Source organism: Corythoichthys intestinalis, chromosome 9, assembly GCF_030265065.1.
Source record: "Corythoichthys intestinalis isolate RoL2023-P3 chromosome 9, ASM3026506v1, whole genome shotgun sequence".
NCBI lineage: Eukaryota > Metazoa > Chordata > Actinopteri > Syngnathiformes > Syngnathidae > Corythoichthys > Corythoichthys intestinalis.
The window spans coordinates 10,317,870-10,336,262 of NC_080403.1; the positions used below are offsets into that span (position 1 = coordinate 10,317,870).

At 38.5% G+C, this 18,393-nt stretch overlaps 1 protein-coding gene across 1 annotated transcript; it reads right to left on the minus strand.

Moving 5' to 3' along the window:
• Positions 1–2,006: 2,006 nt before the first annotated feature.
• On the minus strand, positions 2,007–18,100 carry bicd2 (bicaudal D homolog 2 (Drosophila)). The gene is made up of 8 exons (XM_057845711.1): positions 17,792–18,100; positions 12,016–12,228; positions 8,953–9,105; positions 8,291–8,755; positions 7,113–8,111; positions 6,632–6,783; positions 4,140–4,371; positions 2,007–3,420 (listed from the first exon to the last, which is right to left on the minus strand). Exons 1-8 carry the CDS (start codon positions 18,023–18,025, stop codon positions 3,418–3,420), a joined length of 2,451 nt encoding a protein of 816 aa, XP_057701694.1. The 5' UTR covers positions 18,026–18,100; the 3' UTR covers positions 2,007–3,417.
• Between the last annotated feature and the right edge of the window lie 293 nt (positions 18,101–18,393).

Here is an 18,393-nt window from a genome sequence, read left to right on the forward strand (position 1 = left end):
CGAGTGAATATATTGGAATGGTTTCAAGCGCATTTGCGTGTACGTCTTTACCGCGGCTCATGACTGGGGGGCACGTCAGGATAAGTGAAGAGGAAAATGAATGAATTTATTGTCATTGTCATCATCATCATAATTATTGACAGTTTCAGAGTGTGGAATTTGCCCGAAAAAAAGACAATGACAGACAAAGGAAAGACGGGTAAAAGCAAATGCTTCTCAATACCCGTCCCCCAACAGCTCGGGGTGCACAGACAAGCATATTTGTGTTACAGTCCAGTTATTATCAGTTTTTTTTTTTTTAATTTTTTTTATTTATTTATTTATTTTACTCACATATCATTCAAAAGTAATTGATTGCCATGGAATTTCACATATTGTCAATTTCAGTGGGTTCATTGTATCAGTTGAATACTTTGTAGCTTTAAATATTTATTTTTAATTCAAATAAGCTCGTTTGTAATATTGATATTTGCTTCTTACAAATACAAGCAAAACTTTAATTTTCATATTAAAAAAGCTTAACATTACATACAGAGGTGTGTAGTAATGCGTTACATTTATTTCGTTACATTTGCTTGAGTAACCTTTTGAGAAAATTGTACTTAAGACAGTTTTACTAAGGCATACCCAGATAGCAGACCGACATTGAATAAATTTTGTTTTTCTATCAAAATCATTAGGTGACATCGAAATTTTCGACGTCATGTGACGTATAAACAACGTTGTTCTATGGTATGTCAGGCGATGGTTGGGTTCAAATTGTTTTATAGTTGAACTAATGCTGACAAATAGTCCATTTATGATTGACCGGAAAATATGATTGAAAAGTCATTGAATTATGGATGAGCGGGCGTTTTGGTCGAAAACATAGCATCGATTCAGCGTTGTTCCAATATTATTAATAATCGAAATGACGTTTAGGTTTTGAAATGATTTCAACATTGAAACATTAACTGAGGGTGCAAAAGTGACGTTGATTCAACGATATACGATCGACAGCGAAATGTTGATCCAATATCTTTTCAATGTCGGTCTGCTGTCTGGGTACTTTTTACTTTTACTTGAGTACATTTGTGAAGAAGAAACACTACTCTTACTCTACTATTTTGTGCTACATTAGTTCTTACATTTTTCCTCTTTATTCTACATATTAAATTTTTACTTTTTTTGCTAGTCATGCCAACAGTGACTCTACCAGTTCTTATCAATGAGACTTCGCAACAATAATCAAATGACTCCATTAAACCAATCAGACTGAAGCTTGCCGTTCAATTATCACGCAGGCATGTTCAGTCACGCGGAGTCCTGAAATCACCATAAAAAAACATTAAGTACTTGACACAAAGCACTGCCGTCAACATGACTAAAAAGCGCAGATTTTAATCTCTCAGTTTTTACTTGGCACCAATTGATCATGGAAACCGGAGATATGATCCTTTTAATTTCGTATTGGAAATGTTTTCCCCACTAGGGGGCGCTCATGCTCTTTGGACAAATGCTGCTTCATTTCTGTAGATTTTTCTCTTGCCGCATTTCAAATGTATATTTTTTTTTCTCCTAATTTTTTGGCTTAATGTGGTTATGTATAGGTTATAGTACAGTATAATAACAGCCGATATAGAGATCTGTGTGCTGCGAAAAAAAGCGTTTAAAAAAAAAAAAACATCAAATATCGTAAGCAGTCACTCCCAATGTTACTCATTACTTGGGTAGTTTTTTCATCTATACTTTTTTACTTGAGTACATTTTTTTGTATGACTACTTTTACTTTGGTAACATTTTGAAATAACGCTACTCTTATTTAAAAATTTTTGCTACTCTACCTAATTCTGATTACATATATGGAGGAAAAAAGCATACAGCAGTCACTTTTTTTTTAACTCATTGTTGCCATTAATAGCAATCACTGCCAGCCCCTTCCAATTTAAATGAATTGGAAATCTGTAGCTGTCAATGGCATTGAAAGAAGACCATTCAACGCCAACACTCGGTGTTCAATTGGACCGGACATCTATCAAAAACATTGTAGGCTTATGGCGCACCCTAAATTACCCCTAGGTGTGAATGTTAAGTGTGAGATGTCTCTAGGCTATATGTGCCCTGCGACTGGTTGGGTACCCCGCCTTTCCCATATAATTTGTCACTTCGGTTGGCTCCAGCACCTCTCCAAGCATAAAAGATATGACAAATGAATGAATGAATAAAAATAAATTTTGAGTGGGAAATATGTAGCTGGTGTGTGCATTGCTCCCAAAATGTAATTTCTCAGTGTCACTATGAATATTTACATAAATCACCATTCACTATATGTCTTTTTATCACACAGATGGACGATTACTTCACAATTGCAATTTTTTCCCACAAATAAATAACTCTTCAGAACCGTTAGTTAGAATTGTTTTATTTGTTTACCAGTCTAACTGTTCACATATACTGTAGTCTGCAGTATAACATTTGCTAGTGTTTTACCACAAGTCTTGATGAAATGATTTCATTGACCACCTCTGTTCATCACAACTGAACGATAACTGTAATGAAACATGACTTAAATAGGAAAACATGGGAAATAACATGTCACTTATTTTCATTTGGCATGACCAAAGAGGATTTTACTAGTCTTAGAAATTGCACTTTCACCATCACACAAAATGGCACTGGAGGTGAACGTTTTGAATAAAAAGCTTTTTAAAGTCATAAACTGTATAGCAATACACAAATCCAGGAAATAATTTCTTCTGTAAATAAAAGAATATTAACATTAATCCTTAACTTAAGCCGCTTTAAATACAAGTTTGCATTATTTTCCATATTTATATCAAGCATAGTTTGCTTTGCCATGGTTAGAAATAATTTATTCTGAATTATGTATTTCATTATCATACTAGTATCCTGTTAACAGAAATTGTCACACTTCATTTTTCACAATTTGAAAAATGGGTTGAAAATTCAGGCTTTTGACTGTGATTTCTTAATATAAAATAAATACAAATAAACAACGAAACTTGGTAACTCAGAAACGAACAGCCATGCTGGTAAAAATGCACTTTCTGTAAAAATATGCCATAATATTAGAAAAGTTAAAAAAGAAAACTCTCAGAAAGAAAGCGGCAACAAGTATTCAAAGTGCTCAGTCGGGGTAATGCACACACAGGAAAGTAATCAAATAATTAATCATGGTCACTCTTCCATTCATTTATCGGAATGGCGCCCGTTCTTGACACTTGAAGGACCGTAGACACAGCTGATGTGGCATGTAACACTTTACAAAATAGTTTTGGCACTTTAAAACAAGGCCCTTGTGTATGATCGGGTGTATGCAAGATTTAGAACATAATTATAGAGTGAAAACACCAAGAGGAGAGGTGTCTGGAAACTGCATACTGATCAAACTCCGCAAGGACACTTGATTTGAGAGATTTACTGTGGACAAAAAGATGAGAGAGAAAAATTATAGTTAATTAATTGATGATTGATAATAATGACATTCACAATCAGATAAATTAGTTTGCAATGAGGTTTTCATGCAAGATATGCTAAGATTCACTTCTCCAAAAGGGCCCTCAATTTTTTTCACCATTTTATTGAAATAGGACAGAAAAAATATTTTCTTTTGGCAAAGGGAACAGCTCCTAAACTGTCTTGCTTCAGCAGAACAGTTTTTATTTTGAATCAATCGAGAAATGAGGAATAAGAAATAGGTCAGTGAAAAAGAGGAACAACAATGATTCAATTATGGGGTGTAAAATAACATTGATGCTTACAGCAATTGGACATTGCAATTTTCTAGTTCAGTTTCATTAAAAGACATAAAAATCTATTTTTTGGCATTTCCATGAATATATCAAAAAACATGAAAAAGATGAAATATAAACACCATACCATACAACTAAAATGAATGTGAATACAGTAGCCTACTGTGGTTCCTTTTCTACTGGAGTTATTACAATGATCCTTTTCATAAACAACAAACACGAGATAAAACAAACCCACAAAATAGATTTCATCTGGAAATGAGCATGTAAACGACAGCTAGCAACTGTCAAAAGGGATCATAGTTCTTAGGACTTTGATAAGCATGCATTAAAGGATAGTTTGGAGCCAGCTGCAGTGGCAGCTCTGCATGTCTGCGCAGGACTTACATGATGACCGGACGGGGCTCCCTTGCCCTTAGTCTTGCCCTTTCCCGCTGCTAATGTCGCAGTGTTGCGGCGTGCCTGCTCATGATCAAATTCCAGGTCCTCCAGACGCTGAGTGAGGGCCAGTTTCTGCTGGATGGCCATCCGTAACAAGGAGTTCAATGTCTTCTTCTCGTCCTCCGCTGCCGCCAATTGTCTCTGCATGTCGTCCAGCTGGGTCACATACTCGTCACATCTTACAGGAACAAGAGTGGGAAACAAGAGCTTCAAGGAAGAATTGACTTGATAAATACCATCGACAGCAGAGGATTCTATTTTTCTGTACCAACATATGCTCTCGCCATTAGCCAAATATAGTTTCCAGATGGAAGAATGACTATTACGTCAGGCAGTTCCCACAATGCTTTGCTCTTCATCCATATTTATTAAAGAAGCATGTGTTATTGTTGTAATTATTGCTATAAGAGTCATTATATCTAACAGAGGTTCTTAACTTATGAAAATTGTTTAGTGTGAGACTGCGCGAGACTGCGTGCATGTGCTGTAGACAGCATTTCCTCTGTGATTTTTTTTTTTTCAGCAGAAAGGGCAAAAATAAATTTTTAAATTATTTGAAATGTACATATATATATATGGCGGAAAACACTCAGGTGACTTGAAGTTCCGCTCTGAGACCCCCAATTTAGCCAACTTTCAAAACTGTCCGATATGCATGTGTGATACATCATTGGAAAGCTTAAAACCTCAATTTTCTGGGGGAAGAAAAATTTTGAGCAGGAGGACATTTAAAAAAAATTTTTTTTTTTTAAACAGCAAAACCCTATCTGGAGGTGAGAGCACGCGAGAACAGAATTGCAGACGCCATGACTTTAAAGAGATGTTATCGCGTACCTACTTTGTTTCGATCCAAAAACTTCATGTAGCATGTATCACTAAGTGTCAAGACACAGCTGTGAATGGCCACAGCTGGATTTTGGGGGGATTTTATTGGTGAAACATGGTAATATAACAAGGGTCACGATGCAGAAATCGCAGACATCAAGGAGTGGTCGAGATTTTCTTTTTCATATATTTACCCTTTTAAACTTTTTTTTCCAACTTTTTTTTTGTTTTTTTTTTGGATCAATTATTTATCATCGAACATATCGGAGAAAATGCGACAGTAGCAAAAAAATACAATTAAGCGATAGTTATGAGGTAGATATCCGTGACTTTTTTACAGACGCCATTTTTTTCATTGTGACATAATTTCTTTAAAAGTTTAAAATATGTGAGTGAATAATTTTTAAAATTTTTTTTTTTTTTTTTTTTAAACAAAATATGAGACATCAATGAATGATTCTAAGCTAAAAACGACAGACATTTTGAATAATAAATATAATTAATTACCTTTGTTTAATGGCTGGGTTGAAACAAAAGCGGTTGCGCGACGTCTGTAAACAGGGGTTTTTAGGGTAAAACTGACAAATTAAAAATAGTTCGGGGGCTTAATGTGCCATGAATCTGCTATGGCAGCATATAGACATATTGTTCTATCAAACACAACAGTTGTTTTAGCTTAAAATACAGCAGTTTCTTTTAAAGAAGAGTGCAAGAGCAGAAACTGGTTTTTCAGTCTTGTCTGTGTTTTCCGCCATATACATATATTTATGAATAAATATATTATTTCATTTATTGAAGACATTAAAATGCATTATTAAAAAAAAATAGGAGAAAAATAAAGGGGGTAAAACATTCAAAAACACTCACCATTACCTGTTTAGTGGAGCCATTAGTAAAGAAAAAGCTAGTGATATCTGAGTTGTCTCATCTCATCTTTCTCTTCTGAAATATTTCTATAAAATAATCTGAAAAATGTGGTGAACAGTACCGTAATAGCGTTCAGCTATTAACGTTAACATTGTTTTAACTTTAACTGTAAGGAAATGAGATGTGCGGCGCATTTATACTTGCGACCGTAATTAGCCATTCTTCTAGACTCTGGGGGGCAATGAGGATGTGTGTTGTCACTCGTTGGCCATTTTACATCGGGGCCATTCGATAAGCATAACAGTGCTTACAGTGCATAACAGTGGACTCCTCAATTTTCGTCACAACGTCAGAAATACAGTAATTTTCACTACAAATTTAAGAATATACAATTTTCTAAAAACCCAGCTAGAATCATAGCCATGTTATAAACCAATCAATGTGTAAATCTGTCAAGAATTCAACAAGCGTGCTGTATTTTAGTGGAGAAAATCACTTCACATCTATTACAACAATGAAGTACCCCAACACAAGATGGCCGCCGATACTTACTGTACGCTGCCGACTCAGTCTTTATAATCTAGCCCATATATGTGATATCGATGAGGCGGACAACATTGTGCTGACAGCACACAATATGGAAATTGCGCACTAAATGTAAATGAAACATGAAAATGGCCTGAAACAGTGTTTCAGAGCTGAGAACCCTGTTTCTAACAAAATGGGATTATAAGAATTAATTGTACCTTGACGCGAACATGGCTCTGAGTGAAGAGAAGGTTGCAGCATCTTCTTTTAAAGCCTTAAGTTCATTGCGGAGCTTCATCATGGTCTCAGTCACCATGGCCTTCTCACTGTCGTATTTGCTCTTCAGATTCGCCAGTGCAACCTCAGCTGTCTAAGAAATCAATGTATTTGATAAATATGTATTAACAAAATCACAATGGTGTACAGTCCATTAATGAGTTTCAAAGTGTGATGTGGGTATCACTACTGGTTAGAGGGATTTCAATCAAATTGAATCAGGACAGATTTAGTCATATCTGCAAATATCATATAATTGTCCAAAGAATCAATACAGTGTGACATTGTCATTAAATTGTGCAGTTCTTATAACTGCAAATCACAAACCCAATAATAAACATTGTTAAATGGATGCCTGTCCTGACTGTGGATCTCATTGAATTGTGCACCTAATAGTATTTCTAGAGAGTGCGGTCCTCTGACCTGTTTGTTGGCTTTGAGCACAGCTCTGAGCGTAGCGATCTGTTCTCTCTTAGTGCTGAGTAGAGATTTCAGTTTAAGGATCTCCTCCATACAAGCCTCCTTATCCTTATCTGCCACGTTGCTCAGCTCCAGGTTGGCCAGCCTTTGGCGGGACAGCTCCGTGGTACGGTCCACCGCCTGCTGCAGGTGGCGTATCTGGTCTCGGATGATGGCGACCAGGTTATAGATGTTCATGGGCTCTGGGCGAGTCTCCGGGGCGGAGACGACAGCGGTCTCAACAGAGTCTGACTTTTTAGGGTCCGTTTCCGGTATGAGTCCGTTTGTGAGAAGAATAGAAGAGGGGCGTGCCTTTGCTTCTTGTCCTCGCCTCACCAATGCTTTTCCCTCCTTGTAGTAGTCCAACATGACACGGTTGGGGGTCTCATTGTTGCACATGCAAACGTGGTTGTACAGATTTGCCAGTTCCTCACTGAACGCTATGAGTTCATCTTGGGCTACATTGAGGCTCCCAAGTGATTCTCCTGCAGTCTCGCTAACCAGACGGAGCTCCTTCTCCAGACGGGCCATCTCTATTTTATCTGCTTGGCTGATCTTCTCCACGGAGGCCAACCTTGATCTAAGCTCATGAAGGTCACTCTCTAATCGTGCTCGTTCTTCTTCGTATTGGGTTCGACAAATCTCATACTGTGCCCTTAGCGTCTTAAGCTCCTGCCTCAGCTCACCAGCTTCGGACACGGCCACAGTGTATTTACACTTCAGAATCTCAGGTCCGTTGATGTCCAACTCATAGTAATCTCCATCTTCGTGGCTGTCGCGATCTTTTTCACCGTCGAGGGCAGACTGACGCTCTTTGCTGGCCTGAAGTTTCCTCATGGCACTAAGATTTTCAGTGAGTCTGTTGACGGTTTCTTTTTGCTCGGAAACAGTGCCATAGGCTTGTTCAAGCTGCTTCTGGTTCTCCTGAAGAGTGTTGATGAGGGCCATTTTCTCCCTTTCCACCTAAGAAACAAGTATGAGCCATTTAAGCCATGGTATATACTGTATATGGACTGTGATGTTTTGTTACATAAGGTTAGAACTATGCAACCCTTATGTTTTACTTTTTCAAAACAGAATATGTGCAAACACGGACACTGAAAATTTTCAATGTTACCAACTGTATTTTATGGATCTTATACCTGCCCAAGCTGTTGTTTCAGTTTCTGAATCTCTGAAATGTTGAGCTCACTCAACAGGTCGTCCACCAGGCTCGGAGCAGGCTTGAAGGAGTCTCCTCTCTGGCCCGCCGTTGAGTCGTTGTCTTTGTCAGCTTCTCCTGCTTTGATCAAGCCATTCTCAAAGCCTCGGATTAGGTCATCATTGTCCAGATCAGAGATTGCGGAGGAATCATCATGAAGTTTCAGGTTGTCGAAGGAGATATTGAACGAGCCATTGTAAACAGAACCACCGATTGTCACATAATGGGAGAGCTCCTTGCGCAGTGTGGCCTTTTGTTCACGCTCCGTTTTAATAGTCTCTAAGGCCTCAGTTAGCTGGCGCTCAGCAATCTCCCTCAGCCGCATGGCATCTTCTAGCTGACTGTTTAGGCACTGGGAGTCCTCCTCCAGACGGCGGATCTCGTATTTGAGGCCTTCAAATTCTACCTACACAGATGTTAAGACAGATATTAACGTAAAGCTATAATTTATCTTGTTAAAACCAAAAGCAAAAAGCACAGGGAGAGAGCTTTATAAAACTTGCAGTGTTCTTACAATGATGTATGTGGTTATCTGATTAATAAAACAACATTGACTATTGTTAACATTAGCTACAACAAATGAAAAATCCTTTGTTGTCATACCTGGTTCTGTCTCAGTGCAGACACTTGTTTCTGGAGAGAGATGTTCTCATCTTCCAGTTCACTGTAGTCCTGCAGCAGCCGGGCCTCCCGCACCTTATACTCTCGAATGTCATCCCGAAGCTGACTTCGCTGTAGCTCCACCTGATCAGAAGTCTACTCGAAAAGGGAAATAGAGGGATGTATGGAAGATTACTTAAGTTGAAACATTTTTTAAACAAATGGGAACATCGACAGGTGTGTTATGTTGTTATGTATGTGTTATGATAGCAGAATTTATCCCATGGATTGATCTGACAAAAGATTACTTTATATTTTGCTTCATTAAATAATAACATGTGTGAGGTGTAGATATTTTGTATCTTCACACACTACTCTAGTATCTGTTCCTTTTTATGTGTATACCTTTAAAAGGCTGCGTCTGGCCTGGCGAATGACAACTGGTGTTAGCGAATGAGAGTTAAGACCTAGCTGGCTGTTCACTGGCTAATGAACTAACCAGTTTTTGATGACTGACTTGGGATGGGTTTAGGCCTTCAGCCATTCATGTATGAATGTGCTTTCACATGTTTGTTTCATAGCTTTATTCAATATGGTGAATCGAAGTGCATTGGCCGCTGTGTCTATCCTTGATCACATGCAGGAGTACTTTAATACGTTCTAACTAGTAATGGTAGGCTGTATTTATTTACCTAACATACAGTGGTACGAAAAGATTTGTGTACCCCTGATAGCTTTCATGAATTTCCTTTTTAAATCATCGGTTGTATGGATCCGCAGTTCCAGTTAAATATACCAGTAAGCTCCACAACCTATAACAGCACATTACTACAGATGGGGTCATTGTGTTACTACTCAGCAAACATTGCACAATGAGATGCTGTATGGGAGAGTAATGTGGAAGAGGCCTTTTCTACACACGTCACAAACAGAGTCACCTGAGGTATGATAAAGCACATTGTGGCCAGCTTCATTTTAGAATAAGGAACTGTGGACAGATGAAACTAAATTTGAGTTATTTGGACATAACATGGGGCGGTATGCACAGAGAACACAGCATTCCAAGACAAACACTTGCTACCCACAGTTACCGGTAAATTTGGTAGTGGTTCCATAAAGCTGTGGGGATGTGTGGCCAATGCAGGTACCAGCCACATTGTTGCAGTTGAAGGTTGCATGGATTCCACTCATTCTAGTCAGTATTAGCACATTCTTGAGAACAATGTTCAGGAATCAATCACAAAATTGAAGTTGAGCTAGGGCTGGACACGTCAACAAGCCAACGACCCTAAACACTACTCAAAATCTACAAAGGCATTAATGCAAACGGAAAGATATAACGCTGTGGAATGGCCTGTTCAGTACCTAGATCTGATTATTATTGAAAACCTGTAGTGTTATTTAAAGCGTGACCGAACTGGAGATGAAGAATGGTCCAAAATACCATCAACCAGAATCCAGACCCTCACTGGAAGCTATAGAAAGTATTTCATGGCTGCTATATACGTAAAAGGAGGATATACTTAATAGCACCTGGCTTCTTTTGTTTAAATAATTATTGCACACGTTCTGTACCTCCTATAAATGTTGTTGTATTCTCAAATATTGCTGTGTATATATGATATAATTACCTGAAATTGCAGATCTGTACACCCTATCATTTAAAAAGTTGAGTTTGAAAATTATCAGGGGTGCCCAAGCTTTTTCATACCACTGTAGTACATTGTGATTAATTTAGATGTGCTGTTGTGGTGGTAAAAACTGCACTTCATATTCCTTGTTTAGTGTGAAATGATCAAAAACTTTGGAAACTGTCGTTTACTGACGCTTTCCTCCTGGCTCGCCACCATTTGGCCAACGTATTTTTAAACAGAGTGGTTCCTGCGACAGTAGCGATGTCCTCATCGCAAATTTTTGCACCTGAGTACAAGTCACCCGATTTTCGGAATCTGCTGATAAAGAGTCCAGATCAGATTCCTACTTTTTTTTTTTTTTTTTTTTTAATTTGAACAAAATTTCTAAACATGTTACAGTATGGTACTGTTTACACTCTCTTCCACTTTTTCCGTGAGTCTTGCGGAGTATAAAACTAGAGATGCACGAAAATATCGGTCACCGATAAATATCGGCCGATAATGGCAATTATGACGTCACACAGATAACCCAGATAAAACGAAATTCAACCGATAATGCAATCCGATAATTATATACTTTAGCCTACAAATGTGCGCAATCAACAGTTTTGTCCAATTCTGCTAGTTTTAAGGAGGTGTTTTTGCAGTGTAGTAATGTGATGTATGTTAGGAATGGCTTACTTTTAAAGGCATTTTTGTGCAACTTGGGTGTTTACTCTCCAAGTAATTGTTGCAAAAAGCTTACCATTACACAATGTCAATGCCATTGTTTAGATGTTGGAATTTACTACTTGTTCACATTTGATGTCGAAAAAAATTGCACTAAATTACATTTTTGCACAGTAACATTTGATCTTTGTATACTTTAAAATTCTACATACATATTTGAAAAGAATTATCGGCGTGACATTATCGGTTATCGGGTGGAAGGGGCAGGAAATTTTCGGTTATCGATATCGGTTGAAAAATGTATTACCGTGCATCACTATATAAAACGTATATATTTTTGTTTCTTTTGTCAATTACATTGTATTTCTGGATTATTTTATTACTTTTTAGCCCTTAAAGATTGAAAATATATTATTTTTTTCAACATTAAAACCTGATCCTTTTCACCTGATTACGATCCTCTGAAAAATGGCGTGATTGGCCCGATTTCCGATCACGTGATCAGATCGAGGACATCCCTATGTACGAACCTATAATCGTTTGTGTGTCAGGACTTTTAGGCAGATGTTTGGTGTTGTCAATTTTGTTATATTATTTGAGTCATTTAAATAATTGTTTGTCTCATAAAGTCTCCTGAAAATAATGCTTGTGAAGTTATTATGAGTTTAATATATTTATAGATTGTTTTCCCAAAATTCAAACAAATCAAGCAGACTAGAGTGCCGTAATAATCTGCAATCCACGATAATTTTATCTTATTCACCTCTCTCATTTCCAAAGTGATATGCGACAGGCGCTCATTCTCAGCTTGCACACTGGCGATTGAGACTTTGGCCTGGCGAAGGTCATTCTGCAGCTCCAGGACCTTCTGCTGGTACTGCGCCTCCTTACTGGCCGACTCCAGGATCAACGATTCCTCCCTGCTCTCTCCATCTGCTGCCACCTTCCTGTGGGCCGAGTGTGCTTGCCCGAAGGCCTGAGGACAGAAAGAATAGATAAACATAGCAACAAACTGGGCCAGAAAAGCATACAAGCTGCCAGTATTTCAGGTTATTCATGCTCACAAAGCAAAATAATACTGAAACACGACAACTGCAAATACTACTGGTGATATGAATTCTCTGCTATCGTGGTAACAGAATTGAACCACTCCGACATTTTTAGATCAAAATCCAAGGTACCGATTTGTGCAATCGGCCGTGGTCAGTCATGGCTCGAGCTCTGAAGGCATTGTCACTCAAGAAGGAAGTAGGTCATCATCGTGAGACCTTCCTAAGAATAAGCCAATTCTGTTATTCGACGGATAATGATTTACGCCACAGAAGACGTCATGCTGGAACCATTCTCTGTCATGAATGTGCAATTGGGAATAGGTCATCATTTGTTACTCACAAGCACCCCCCACAAAACACTGGGCAACAAATGCTAAAAAGAAGCTACAGCCTCCCCTGCAAAGGGAAGTGACTGGGGGTGGGGAGGTATCTGTAGTTATGCAGGATGTGGGAGTACAAATGTATTTGAAGGAATTTGTGAAGGGTCTGTACTCAAGTAGGACTGTTGTCTTTTAATGCGGAGTGATATTGTATCGATTTCAACTTCAAGTTTGCCACATAGGCAGCAGTAAAAAAACAGAGAATTACACACCGAGAAGAACAAGTCAAGACGTGACAAGACGTGTTTCTTTTCTGAGCAAATTACTCACCAAGATGGTGCTTATAAAAATGTAACTCAAGTATGATGACTTGCCATCGTCTAGTTCAAGGCTCGGCAACCCAAAATACTGAAAGAATCATATATCAGATCAAAAAAACAAATATGTCTAGGAAAAATGTTTAAAAAAATAAAAATTAAGCTTTATATAAGCCTTAATATAAAGGAAACACATGCTGTATGTATATTAGAGGTGTGCAAAATTTCAGATTTTTAGATTATTCGTGATTCAGCCATGGAAGATTCGAGAACGATTCACAAATATTCAAATTTCAGTTATTGAACTACCGGTATTTCAAGTAAAGTGGAACTAAAACACAGTCTGCGCGGTATTCGGGACACAATGAGGAACGGACCAAGAGTAAACATCATGCTTGTCATTACTCGGGTAATGACAATGCTCAACTCACGGCTCTGGCTCAACTCATGCCGCTAGATAAAAAAAACAAAAACAAAAAACAATAATACCTGACTGCTGCCGACAGCCGCTACAAACTACGTCCACATAACGCTACAGTAGATATCACATTTATACAAAACTAGATGCGAAATGCCAGACTTGCCGGCGTTAGTAAACAGCCGTTATCTTAAAGTAGTAGACTTGCCTGGAAGGCTGCTGTAGCGAACCTTCCAAGCGAACCTAATCAACTTTTAATCTAAAATACTCCTAAATCGGCAAAATCTTGACTTGAATCTACTTTTTAAACAGTTTTAAAACTTTCACATGTCAAAAGTAGACAGAAAGGAAATTACGGAATAACGGGAGCAATTTTAACAACTACAACAGTTGATTCACAACATTAAATGAATTGAATATCGTTTAAAGCTGCTGATACAGAATGGGGACTTGAGTATTTTATTGAATGTTTTGAACAGTTAACTTGATACTAAAATAGTCGTTTATTTAAGCCTGCGAGGCTTTTTGTACAATTTTTGTAACTAATGTTCGAAACATTAAAAGCAGCTAATAGGTTGGGGGGTGGGGGTCATCAATAATCGATTTATAATCGAATCGTAGCCTCTGAATCGTAATCGTAATCCAATCGTTAGGTGCCCAAAGATTCCCACCTCTAATGTATATACATAATATTAGCTATATTAGCCTACTATCAAAATAATTAAGTTGGTTACAAATGCATAATGCATACCTGTCAACCCGAGGCCATTGGCAATCTTACAAATGGGCGTATGCCCTTACAAATTGGTGACTAATCTTACAACGTATATAGCGTGCAATATGAAAAAAATAAATAAAACTCAATTTTTGAAATATTATGAATTTATTGGTAATATTGTCAAATATAACCTGGTGCAATCAAAGAACAATATGTTCAGCTACATCATGATTACTAAATTTAACAGTGACTTTTGTTATAACTGTATGTAGCACTTTTGGCAATTTCTATCATGATGGCTGCACTTCAAGGCATTTCAGCTCACAATTCAGTTTGACTTGAAGGTGGTTTGTTAGTGTCTCCACTTAGAACTTAAAAAGGTCAATTGATAAAATTAACTTACCGATGCAATCTTTGAGTCAGGGAACATTTCTTTTGCTAATTCTGAGAAGTGATCAGCAATAGTTGCGGGTAAATTGTGTTCGGCAACAAATTGGCAGAATAAAATCTCCGCTTTCGTCACTTTTCATTCTGCGGACTGCATCTTTATGGCCAGTGTTGTTAATCTTCTTTAAAAAAGTAATTAATTACAGTTACAAATTACTTTTCCCAAAAAGTAATTGAGTTAGTAACTCAGTTACCTGAATCTAAGAGTAATTAGTTACTTGGCAAAGTAACTGCTGTTACCTTTCATGTTTTGTTTTTTTAATTTAAAAAAAAAAAAAAAAAAAAAACATAGTAGTCTTTGCTATGTTTGGAAGTCATTTAATGTTGTGAATCAACCGTTAAAGTTGTTAAAATTGTTCCCGTTTTTGCATTGCTTCCCTTCTGTCTACTTTCGACATGTGAAAGTTTTAAAATTGTTTCATCATTTAAAGATAGATTCAAGTCAAGTCTTTGCCGATTTAGGAGTATTTTAGATAAAAGGTTACTTAGGTTCGCTAGCAAATTTCACTAGAACAGCCTTTCTGAGAAGTCTACTGCTTTAAGATGGCGGCTGTTTACCAACGCCGGCAAGTGTATCATTTCGTATCTAGTTCATATACATGTGATATCCAGCGTAGCATTGTGTGGGTGTAGTTTGTAGGCTGTTGACTACAGTCAGGTATTATTGGAGCCACCTAGCCGAGCATAGCGTTTGCAACGGTGTCACAACTCCCCCTTTCCCACTTCCTTTCTTCTTTCTCCGTGTCTCTGACTTTTCTCGCGTCATTCAACCAACATAGTAACGCATAATAACGCACATTGTCTCGTTGCCGAAACGGTGACAAAATCCGAACAGAGAAAAAAAAAACAATGCACGAAAAATGTACAGATTTTGAACGTACGGCGTACACATTTAAAAATCAGTGCTCACATGTACAAATTACGCCGAAACCGTAGAACTTGACAGGTATGATAATGAGCCTATAATGAGCCTTCATGATTAAATGTTTATTTTCCCTGCAGTGCATCCTATAGAGCAGGGGTCCTCAACGACCGGGCCGCGGACCGGTCCATGGCGTATTTGGTAACGGGCTGCGCAGAAATAACTAATTTATGAACGACTGCATTCTGGCCAACTGACTTCGGCCTGTGCCCCTTAACACACCAATATCCCTGTCTACTCTAGATATACAACTACAGGATAGGAGGTCGTCATAGAAATGCATTGATTGGACTGTTAGCAGTACATCTTGTTTTGTATACTGTATCTATGTGCGCTTGGCCTCGATAATAACGTATGATGTAGGTCCTCGCCCATCACATTTGTTCCCAGAAATAATTAGCCTCACACTAGAATGATGGAAAAACGGACGTCTTGGACAGATTTTTACGGGGAAAAGGGAACCTGACGAGCCAGAAGATGAGCCTACAACCTCGAAGAAAACAAAATCTATCTTACTTCCCAATCACTAAAGACCCACGAACTGCGAAGGAGTTGAATCGTGACCCGGATGTGAATAAACCGGGTTAATCAAGCATGTCTGTGCAACAAGAATAATAGCTTGTAGAGATCGCAAATCACAGTGACCTTAAACGTACATTTGAGACAACAACTCTATATTTCCTGACATCGCTAGGAGAACACTGAAAATTGTGCTACAATTTCCAACATTGTATCTTTGTGAAGTGGGCTTCTCTCACTCTCCCATCTCAGGAGACTCAGCCACTGATTCAGCGGGTGAGTTGTATTTTCCCTGCACTTAACACGACGGGGCTAAAAACAAATGTTATTTCATATTTGCTGTATTTTTCTGCCGCACTTTGCCGGTGTTCTGACAAATTTGGCATGCGCGTAAAGTTAAAAATGACCGCGAATGCAGTGATTTCAAAGTACACGCTACAAACATTCTTTAAAGAACGGAATATTAACTTACGTTTGCCATGTTACCTGCACACAACAACTGCAAGCAGCTCTCTCACTTAACGACTTCGCTGTGTCATTAAGCATTAATCTACGCCATTTTTGTGTTGCACATTTACGTTTACGATGTAGTTTTTTAGCACCGTTGGATAACATTGAGAGTCCAACTTAATATTAAAGAGGGCTTTTTTCACCGCCATAAAAGCTTTGGGAGAAAAATTTTACAACGGTGCAAAATTTGACAACACCGGTCTGTGAATAAAAGACCCAAATCACACCGGTCCGTGGTGTAAAAAAGGTTAGGGACCCCTGCTATAGAGAATGACGCACCGCGTGACTACACTGTTGTACGATGCCACCTCGCATTTAACTTCAATACAACATTGATGAATGTTTGTGTCATGTTTGTCCTACAGAAGCCATATTAAAACAAAAAAAAATGTTTCCCTCCCCAATCGTTTTTCATTTTCAAACATTTTTGACAAAGCTCCAGGGAGTCACTAGGACAGCGCTAAAGAGACACATGCGGCTCTAGAGCCACGGGTTGGTGACCCCCGGTCTAGTTTAACTGGGACTGCCAGCCGTCAGTTGTGATGGACTGGAGAACACCTTCCACTGTCAATGGCATCTATGTTAAGAGAGCTGTGTGGAGATACTTTAGGGTAAGCAAGAAGTGATGCTCTGATAACACATCATTTTGTTGTGAACAACAGAGGTAACCAGGCATCTGCACATTAGCCTGAGACACCAAATACAGTCTAAAATGCCTTGTGTTACATGTTAAGTTTATTGCAAGGCCCTAACATCAACATGAAGAGGATTTTAAAATATCGCTGATAAAATATTACACTAAAATTTGTTTTTTTAGTAGATGTTGTGCCATGTTAAACGTCATTGTCAAGTATTTCTATTGATATTGATTGATTCAAATGCAAGAAATTACTTTGTCTTAGGGAATATGGTATCAGTGTGTTTGAAAGGAAAACCTTATGTAGTTTCCTTCATTTTATTGAGCTACATTAGAGGCAACACGTTAGAATAGAAACAGCTCCCAGTAGGATGCAGTGCAGTTGCACCACTGCCAAGTAGAACACAATAATAAACAATGTGCAATTTTGTGTGGTTACAAAAATAACATTAATGTCTTTCAAAAGGCTTTTTTCCCCCTCAAAGTAATTGCTTTGTTCTTGTCCCCCATATTATCTCATGCGATTGTGCAGGTGTAGCCTGAAGGAATTTAATAATAGAGACAAAGACAAACACTCAATAATTCAGAACAAAGCCAGGCGTTTACGTAACAGTCTGACCAAAAATTGAATGTTTTTTATTTTGGAATTATTATGTGTAAAAATGTGACCTTATATTACCTCTTTGAGCTGATCAAGCTCCTGTCGGACCGCCTCATACTCGGTCTCCAACTCATCAAATCGTTGCTTGAGCTGTTGTTTCTCCTCCAGAACCGCCAGTCCATATTCCGCCGCCTGAATCTTTTCCTGCGTTGTTTCTCTCAGCTCCCGGGTGAGTCGCTCCACCTCGACTCGGAGCCACTGCGGCCCAGCCTCGGTAACGAGTACGGCTTCGGGATATTCCTGGTCCGCCATGGAAATGTTGGCGAACCGCAGCCTCCCAGCTGTAACGGAACGAAGCCCAGCCCTTGCTAGCCGAAGCAGTGAAGAAAAGCGAGCAGGACTTCAAATCACTGCACTCTCCCTTTGAAGCGCATTGTCGGAACTCACGCAGCTTCTGTGCGCTTTAATCACCTCATTACACATTCCGAAGCTTCACGCTCGTCAACACTAGTTCCATTCTCGGTGACTTTTCATAGGGTCGCTCTATTCTTGAAGCTGACGGACGAAACTTGAGTTGAGATAATCGAGTGGAAAAAAATGCCCCTGCATGACATCCAAATTAGTGAAACGGGAAATGTAGTTTATTTCTCACGTAAATCTGTCCAAGTTACTACTCAAAT

What these genes read in the sequence shown, in the direction of transcription:
- bicd2 (XM_057845711.1), bottom strand. Translation starts at nt 18,025, where the DNA reads ATGGCGGACCAGGAATATCCCGAAGCCGTACTCGTTACCGAGGCTGGG. An exon ending in TCACTTTGGAAATGAGAGAG is followed by an intron (nt 9,106 to 12,015) that starts GTGAATAAGATA and finishes CTTTTCGAGTAG; the next exon opens with ACTTCTGATCAGGTGGAGCT. An exon ending in CTGCACTGAGACAGAACCAG is followed by an intron (nt 8,756 to 8,952) that starts GTATGACAACAA and finishes ACATCTGTGTAG; the next exon opens with GTAGAATTTGAAGGCCTCAA.